The sequence below is a fragment of the Trypanosoma grayi genome (assembly GCF_000691245.1).
Source record: "Trypanosoma grayi strain ANR4 Tgr_519_V1, whole genome shotgun sequence".
NCBI lineage: Eukaryota > Euglenozoa > Kinetoplastea > Trypanosomatida > Trypanosomatidae > Trypanosoma > Trypanosoma grayi.
Window position 1 is genome coordinate 1 of NW_008826138.1, and position 8,946 is coordinate 8,946.

Consider the following 8,946-nt stretch of genomic DNA (forward strand, 5'->3'; position numbering starts at 1 on the left):
GAGGCGCTGCTTCGTGGCGGGGTTGATACACGTGCTCTCTAGAAGGGCCTCCAGGTACGGTGTTGCCTCCTTGCTCTCCGAGGCCGCCGCCCCATCTGCTGTGCACTCTTGGTGCGGCATTGTGGTGTTGCCGGCATCGCGGTCGAGAAGCAGCATCCATCGCAGCAACTCCCATGCACCCACAGACGACATTTCGCCCCAGAACTCCGCCACTGCAACGACTAGCACATGCGGCAATGCTTCCTTGGTCAGTGGGAGCTCCTCCGGTGGCGGTAACCTGCCTTCACGAAAATCCTTCTCCTCCACCTCCTCTTCCTGCTGTTGTTCCTGCGACACCCTCGGCGAACTGATATCGCTACTTACAGCTGCTGCTTCCCACAACAAAGAATTATTACAGAATAAACTCTGAGCGACCATCAATCTACAGCCTTGTGGGGGGTTACTACAGCCCGATTCACTGGACAACACCGCTGAAATATCATCCTGTAGCCGCAATAGGTCAAACATACCGTGGCGCAAGTCCGGCAGCTCATACACCTTCCGTGACCACTGCGGGGGANGATCATCCTGTAGCCGCAATAGGTCAAACATACCGTGGCGCAAGTCCGGCAGCTCATACACCTTCCGTGACCACTGCGGGGGACTCTTCGAGCTACCGAAGCTGCTCCTCAGCGTGGAGTCGTCCCACTTCTCGCGTAGGCTGGAGAAGGGGGTGTCGCCCTGAGCAGCACTGGAGTCGGACTCCTCCAGCTCAGCGCAGAGTCGCTGCCTGGCCTCCGTAAAAAAGAAGATCATGCCCCGCATGCCAGGCGTGGAGGCGTAGTATATGGATTCCTCGCGCAGATACACAACCGCCATGTCGACAGGAGGCGCGCGGATGGAGGCACGGTTGACGGGGAGCGTCATGACTTTATAGTGAAGCATGTCCCGGGCAATGGTGTTATTCATTCGGTGCAACGTCGCACGTACGGCAGACACAACAGCGCGTTCAGGCTCACTTGGGAATGACTTGAGATCCACCAGGAACTCCGGCAGCATCGTGCTCGCATACGTGCAAACCCCCTCGCAGCCTGATGTGAGTGTGGCAACGAATTCGCGCTTGAACATCGGCCGCACCTCGCCCCTACGCGCACGATGCCCCCTAGTGCCATCACGCAACGCCAGGCGTCGACTGTGGCTGATCTTTAGGAAGAGGGATGGCATCACCTCAAAAGAGGCTACCCCGACAATATCGTCGCGTGTGGTCCACAACCTTCCCAAACTGCCAGTCGCACTATTGCTGCAGCTGTTGTTGATCCTGTGCATGCTGCTGAGCGAGCAGATGCCGCCCTTGCTGTAGCTGTTCAGCGACTTTGGGAAGAAGAGGCGAGATCCCATCAGCATTTCCCGCGAGACGCCTTGTGGTGTGAAGGCGCCGAAGCAGACATCGCTGCGGCTTGACGACCGCAGTAGCGACGCCACGACCTCCGTCCGCGCCGCCTGTGGATTCGTCACTGTGACCTTCCCCTGCGATGCCGACAGCGCCTCGGCGATCACTGCTTCGCATTTCGTGACAAGGCGGTACTTCAGAAGCACCGGCGCCGCGTCACGCAGCGTGCAGAGGTCGATAGTGGTCGCGAATGGCGCGCGCTCGCCCTTCAGGTCTGTGAGGCAGCCGAGCAGAAGCCCTGGCGTGATGACGGGCAGCGGCGCCGTACGGGTCACTGTTTGAATAGTGAGTGCGCGCAGCACGTACGGCAACAGCTGGCGCTGCAGGCGCCGCGTGAAGGTGCGCCGCACCAGCTCCAACACCGCTTGTTCCGCGGACTCTCTCGGCACGCCGCCGACGGCACACTCGCCGTCCACAGCGAAGCTGCCCGAGTACGTAGTGGAGAGGCTCAGCACCGCCGGGTCATCGGACACGCCGCTGGGGGTGGGCGGAGCAAACATGGCGTGACGCGGGGAGGATTCTGTCGCTGTGATCCACCCACTCTTCCCATTCGACCGCGGCTCATCATGGATGAGAATAGTGACCCCTGGCTCAATGGCGCCATCATTGCTACAATTGGTGTTGATATTAGGCAGCCTGTTGTCATGTTGGCTATTTCTAGTGGCGCCAGGAATATCAGGCAGCGACACAACCACATTATTAGATGTGTCGGTGCTACAATCCCCACCGCGGCGGTGGATCGGAATCCTCTTTTTCGCCGCATTTGGGGACAAAAGGGAACGCGGAATGTTAGACGGTGAGGAGTTACCCTGGTAACGCAAGGGCGGCACCTTCACAAGCGCTTTCTGACGCGTTGTGATGGACTGCTGAGGCCGTTGTTGTTGCTTTTTTTCTACAGGCAACACGGGCATCTCCACATCTTGCTGCGGTTCCACAACAGAGACATTAGCTCCTGACGATGAGGTCGAGCTCGGCACGGTGAGGAGATCGGCTCTCCTGTGCGTTCTCGTGTCCTTCTGCACGTCAGAATCACTCTGTTTGTTTTCCTTGTTTAACGCATTCGCTCCCGAGAGCAACACGGGATCATTCAGGTCTTGCCCCACGTTGGTCAGCGAGACGCTCCTGATATCGCGCCTCCCGGGAGAGGTTTTGGCCAAATGTGTGCACACCACTCCCATGGTGTTCTTTTATCTTCTCTCTTTCTCTCCTAACGGCACTGTGAGGGGTGCTACAATCACCCCGTCGCCGCCCTATTCCTATTTCTTTCCAAGGCCACTTCCGCGGACGGAAAGGAGAAAGTCAAACAGTCGTAATGGCCCTGAGCTGAAGAATGATTCAAAAGAGAAAACAAACAAACAAACAAACAAAAACACAGTACAAGGCGACAAATGCCTCAAGGAGAGTACGGCATAAAAACAGCAACCAGACAGAAGAAAAATAAAGAGGTATCCGCAGGCTTTCCTCAGCCAATTTTGACAATACAATTGCAATTGTTTGGTGGCTGCTGGCAATGCGTGCCGCAGCTCCTCCCACACCCCTTGAGGCGGGACATATCGAACAGAACGGCATGCATGTGTGAAGGAGTATCAATGAGATACAACACTGGGGCTCCATTTCTTTGTGTATTACGTAACATCGTGTTGAATCCTCCCCCACAAAAAAAAAAAAGGAACGGCGTGAAACTATCCAGAGAACGTGAATATACATACATGGAAACGCACATGACACCACAAGGTGGTGTGCGCTGCACGCCCCACTGCACATTCTCTTAGTTGCTGGGGTCCTGCTTCCTCTTCTGCTGTTCTGCCACCTCCAGCATCTCCATGATGGCGGTGTAGCCGCGGTGCCTAGCGTAGTCCCACGCTTTGAAGCCAGTTGAGGATGTCTTCAGCGGGTCTGCACCATCCTCCAACAGCGCGGCGACGGCCTTTTCCCGCCCGTAGCCGGCGGCGTAGCACAGCGGCGGGGCGAGGAAGAGTGTGCGTCGGTCGAACGTCGGACCATACTGCGGGTTCGGCTGCCCCATGCTGTTGATGTCCACACCAATCTTGAGAAACATCCGCATCGCCGGAACATCACCATCGCATGCCGCCAGAAAAATGTCATGCGTGCCACACTTGAAGCTTTGGGAGAGAGTTCTTGTAACATCCCCCTCTGCAGTGATGCCTACGTCATTCCTAGCAACCAGCTCTTCTGGGGCACTATCTCTGCACTGCAGAACATATGGGTAGGGCATATGTTGCGCTTTTTTTTTTGCTATTGCTGTTGCTGCTGCTATTGTTGTTGTTGTTCTTATTACTATTATACAGAAGGCAAGTACTTCTTGGCTCTCCTTGCCCCGAACAGACCTGTCTTCCCACTGTAATGCAAACCGAGGAAATGAAGGAAGAGCGAAAGATTTACGTGCCCCGTGATGACACCCCTCAGTGCAAAGATGGAAAACAGTAATAACAACAGTTACACATACGTACACCCGGACGTTCAGTATTCACCAAGGCATGTGACCAACCTCATTCACGCAAAGACAACCAAAAAAGCCAACACACAAGAGCCTCTTTCGCTACACCAAAGAAACCTGCTGCTGCTGCTGCTGCTGCTGCTGCCGCTGCTGCCGTTGGCCTTTTGGCACCGCCACAACGTGCTGCACTCCTTCCTCACCTGTTCCAACTTCGCCGGCAGTCGCAAAAGCCGAGACAGGAAGGTGATGCACCCACGGCCGGCACGCAACGTACTCGGGCGACACGGCGGCATTCCACTCCACTACTTTCATGATCCCCGCGCCGTGGCGCAGCGCCTCTGCGTAGCCGGGGCCGCCCGCACCGCTTTGTGCCTTGCGGTGCCACGCGCTCTCGCTATCGAAGTACGCCGTCAGCTCGTTGCTACCGAGTGTGTGTTGCGCGCCGTCCCACAGCTTTAGCGGGTACGGGTAGTTCCGCCCAAGTCGCACGCCGTGCATCGCCTGCATCCGTGGCGTGAGAACGTGCGGGCGGTGGATGTAGACGGGAGGAATCTTGCTTAAGACGGGCAACCACTTCTTCACGTAGATGCCCGTCTGATCGTGGTGGTGTGCGATCCATTGAATGGTCCGCACAGGCTCACCAAAGTCGTCGCGTAGAAGTTCACTGAAGTATGCAAAGTTGCCGTAGCAGAGGAACGGGTCGTAGTCAAGTGAGCACCGCTCCAGCCACTCCGCGCCAAGACGCCAGTCCTGCCCATAGCCGCGCGTGAGCAGCCACGCCAGCGCTTGACGCCCTTCATGAGCGACAAACCCCGTCGTCAGCAGCTCCCGCATCGCCGCATCAGCGAACGGCACGCCTGTGAGGCCTGCGCACCACTTCTGCACGATCTTCCTGTCGTGGCGCCAGTCTGGCACGCCATCGGTCTGCTCCGGGCGAGGGCCATACGAGTAGAAGAGCCGCGGCCCGTACCGCAGGCCCATCCAATGCCAGTAGTCGCGCCGACTCAGTCGAAGTAGGGCCTCGCGATACTGCATCTGCACAAAACTGTCCCGCAGATTGTCGCTGGTGTGCGCTCGTAAGATCTCGTAGAACCGCCGCGGCGACAAGGAACCGTTGGAAAGGTACGGAGACACCCGCGACAGCCGCTGCGAGTACATCTTTGTGTTGGTGCGCCGATCCCGTCCATAACGTAGCATCGACGTTACGCCCCCATCCGCAAGCCACTCCTCCACCCGTGCGACTGCGGCGCGTTCACCGGGTGGGTGGGACGACTGCGTCGCGATGACCTCCTCGACGGTGAACGCCTCCAGATTGCTGTAGCCAAGCTGCTCCAGCGTCGGGATGCTGCCGCGGTACGCCGGTGGTGGCGCCACCCCCTGCCGCTCCTCTGCGGACGGGAGAAGCTCGTACCGCTTCGGCAGTGCGGCGAGACGTGCAATGTAGCGGTCGTAGGGCTGCGTGGGGCGGATGCTCGCGACGGTAACGTCGTCGTGGTACCACCGCTCTCCCTCCGCCATCGCGGCCACCGGCACTGGCAGGTCGTCGATGTGCACCAGCGTCGTCTGCCACACGCTGTGTGGGACAGAGTCCACCACGCCGCTGCATCCCCTGCCGCTCATGCTTGTCGCGCCGTACGGGTGTGACACAGCCGCGTCGTGTGCGGTGACTGAGAGGCCTGTCGCGGCGTCACGGCTCACCCACCGGCGGCGTTTAATGTCCGCCACGATGGCGTCGTGCACGCATTTCTCGTGCGGAGCGTACTGCGTTGTGAGGAACACGTCCGTCGCACCGCACTCCACTGCAAGGCGCGGGATGTGCTCCTCCGGCCGCCCGCATCGAATCAGCAGCGGCACCTGGAGCTCCTCCTCCACTGTCGCACGCAACTTCGACAGGGTCTCAAGGAAGAAGCGCGCGCGCATGGGGCTCTGGCGGAAGAAGCCACCAACAGCACTCGGCTGCGCAAACGTGCGGTAATCCACAACCGCAACGGCGATGACCGGCAGCCCCCCCGCCGCCTCCGCCCGCACCGCTGCCAGAGCCAGTGTGTAGTTGTCATGCACGCGCAGATCATTGGCGGCAAAGACGACCATTACACACGAAGACGGATTAGTTGTGCTTGCAACTGGAAGCTGGGCCTCCACCGATGTTGGCGCCGCCAAGTACAGGGCATCCTGTCGGCACAAGTAGCTGCACGGGCTGCTCATCGCCGCCAGCCACGTCTCCGACGCAGGCGTCACCACCACAAGCGACTGAGCCTTGCTGTCGCGGTTGTTGTCCTCCTCGCCTTCACCCCTTCTCTGCTCTGGCAACAGGAGAACTTCACACGCATCATCGTGCGCCTCGTGCGCCGCCACTGCCTCTAGCTCCTGCGCATCGACAACGAATTCGCTCGCAACAGCCGCAACCGCCTCGTGGCCTGGCACCAGACCATCATCATCCTCGAGCGATGCGAACAACCCTGTCTCGTCGATTGGCGATGGCGGCGGGGGCGAGAGTGCTGGTCGTGGTGGTGGTGGTGCGGCAAGGCCTTGCCCAACAAATTCATTAAACAAGGAATCGGTTCCGTAGCGGCGGCGGGGAACAGTAATGCAGGAGCCGCAGCAACAGCCAGCGTGCGTCGCCAGCGGCTCCACTGCCCCCACCCGCATTGACATACGCCTCAGCATGCANAGCCGCAGCAACAGCCAGCGTGCGTCGCCAGCGGCTCCACTGCCCCCACCCGCATTGACATACGCCTCAGCATGCACGTGTGGGGCAGGCGTGTCCAAGGGAGCATCTGACGGCGCATTGCGGTGTGACAGACTTCCTACTTTCTTCCCTCAGCGCTGTAGTGGCAACAACGAGAGCAGCACGCGGGAAATGCAATGCGTCGGAGGAGATGAGAAACGGAGAGATCCCGGCAACGCCTGCTTCTGAGGGGCGAATACCACAAGACACAGAAACATCTTTTCACACGGCTCTGCCTTGAGTGGAAGCAATAAGACCCATATACGGGAAAACTTTTTATTTGGCAAGAGCCGCCAAATGGGGTTGTGCGTACGTCCTTTATCCACCGAGGGCACAGCGACGCGAAGTGCTTGATGTGAGGAAGTCAATCAATAAGCTACAATATCACTACAGAAAGCATCAACGCGTCCCACAGTCCCGTGCATGGTGGTAGTAGTAGTAGTAGTAGTAGGGGTAGGGTAGTATGCATGTCTGTGTGCGTAGGTGGTGGCCCCCCAAATCCTCCTTCTGTTCGTGCTGAAGAGAAGTTCACCGTCCAGCAGCTGGTGCGACTTCCCGTCTGCACATTGGGCAGACTCGGCTGGTGAGCAGCCAGCGCTGTAGACAATCCGCGTGAAACTCGTGACCGCAACCAAGCTTGACACTTTCAGTCGCGGGAGATGTGCTGCTGCTGCTGTTGTTCTTGGACGCTGGTTCCGCATCTAACCACTGCGGAGCTGTTTCTGACGGCTCCGCATCCTCCAGACTCCAAAGGCAAATTACACAGTTCGTCGCGTACCCCGCCTTCAGCACGACACAGCCGACCTCCTTTGCGGCAACTCCACGTATCGTCGTCCCCGGCGAAGAGGAGAGCGGGGTAACAGACAAGGGCGCCGCCAGCAGGCAAGGTGAGGACGATGAGGGCAGCTGCATCTGCTGCACAAACTCATCAGCGGGGTTGTTGCCCGTTAAACAGCTGCTGTTGCTGCTGTTTCCCTGTGCTCCAAGACCGCGGGCGAGGGAGGGACTCACCGAAGCAAGACTCGGTCCGCTCACCACTACCACATTCTCAAACAGCAGTGAGGGCGTGGCGACACTCGACGCTCCGTCTTGCGTGTTACCCGCGCGCCCATCACCGCGGTTGCGTTCACTTCTGCATCCCCCCAAAACACCAACGGAGAGCGGCGACAGCGGTGATGGCGGTGGCGTCAAGAACGTTGGCAACAGCGATGCCCTTTGCCCCGCTTGACTTCCGTCGCCCACACCTGTCGCTGCCGCAGTAAGTAGAACCATGGGCGAAAGGGCAGACACGGCGTTCGCACTACCGATAGCACGCGACGACGGCGACGACGGTGGGAGCTGACTTGGCGTCTCGTACCATTGTGACATGCCCCAAAGCAGCACGTACTGCCTTCCCCTCGTGCCTGCACCAGACCCCTTCCTCCCCTAAAACAACAGTGTGCCCAGTACCTTGCACGCACACACAGATGATGGCAACCAAAACGAACAACAACAGCGAAGAGAGAGAGATGTATTGGCGATTGCCCCCTTAACTTCAGCCCAACTACACCACAACGACACAATAACACACACATACTCCTTCACAGAGAGAAAGAGAACAACGGCGACGAAAGAGAAGTGGGCAGAGCCCCAGTATCACGTTGCTGTCGTCAACTTAACGACCCGCACCACGATGGCCGCACTTTCTGCTTGCTGCTGCTGCTGCTGTTGGTGCTTCGTACCCTTCCGCCCACCCACCGCCATCAACGGCCCCTCCACGATGGCAGCACATGCCGCTCGCAACGCCGCCACTGCCAGTGGCGACGCCTGCACGAGGCGCACTGCCACGTCGTACACCGCCGCACCACGGCGCCGCACATCAACGAGCGGAAGCCCTTCCACAGGCGCCTCCACTGCCAGCCCGCCCAGAAGACGCATTTTTCGGGCGATCTCCTCGCAGAGGGCGGCGACGTCCAACTCCAGCACATCCTCGTCCTGCAGCGGTGCGGCGACAACATGGAGCTGCGCAAGGCACTCCTTTGTGCGGGCGCTCTTGCAGCGCACCATTCCGCAATACCCTAGCCGTTCAGCGAGAACCGGACAGCAACAAAAGAAAGCAGAACCAGCATGTGTGAGAGGACGAGCAGGCGGGCACACGGCGTCAGCGGTGCGAGAGACGCAGCAGCATCAGCCGTATTGGCTGTTGTACCAGCAAGCAACCGAAACTTAAGTAATATGCGCGATGGTCAGGGGGCATTACCACGGAGAAGAAAACAGGAAAAAACATTGTGCTTTGTCAAAGAAGCCACAAACAAAAGAAAAGCCACGCATAAACACACACACACACACACA

At 58.7% G+C, this 8,946-nt stretch overlaps 4 protein-coding genes across 4 annotated transcripts; all 4 read right to left on the reverse strand.

The window, feature by feature from the left end:
• Window positions 1–3,197: 3,197 nt before the first annotated feature.
• DQ04_05191000 (ankyrin repeat protein) lies at window positions 3,198–3,665 on the reverse strand (the record flags this gene model as incomplete). Its single annotated transcript, XM_009314036.1, has 1 exon — window positions 3,198–3,665. One exon carries the CDS (start codon window positions 3,663–3,665, stop codon window positions 3,198–3,200), a length of 468 nt encoding a protein of 155 aa, XP_009312311.1.
• A 324-nt stretch (window positions 3,666–3,989) lies between these two features.
• On the reverse strand, window positions 3,990–6,542 carry DQ04_05191010 (putative DNA photolyase, putative,cryptochrome; the record flags this gene model as incomplete). The annotated part of the gene is made up of 1 exon (XM_009314037.1): window positions 3,990–6,542. One exon carries the CDS (start codon window positions 6,540–6,542, stop codon window positions 3,990–3,992), a length of 2,553 nt encoding a protein of 850 aa, XP_009312312.1.
• Window positions 6,543–7,143: 601 nt separating this feature from the next.
• On the reverse strand, window positions 7,144–7,983 carry DQ04_05191020 (hypothetical protein; the record flags this gene model as incomplete). The annotated part of the gene is made up of 1 exon (XM_009314038.1): window positions 7,144–7,983. One exon carries the CDS (start codon window positions 7,981–7,983, stop codon window positions 7,144–7,146), a length of 840 nt encoding a protein of 279 aa, XP_009312313.1.
• A 267-nt stretch (window positions 7,984–8,250) lies between these two features.
• On the reverse strand, window positions 8,251–8,661 carry DQ04_05191030 (hypothetical protein; the record flags this gene model as incomplete). Its single annotated transcript, XM_009314039.1, has 1 exon — window positions 8,251–8,661. The coding sequence occupies one exon, from the start codon at window positions 8,659–8,661 to the stop codon at window positions 8,251–8,253; it is 411 nt and encodes a 136-aa protein (XP_009312314.1).
• Window positions 8,662–8,946: the final 285 nt, after the last annotated feature.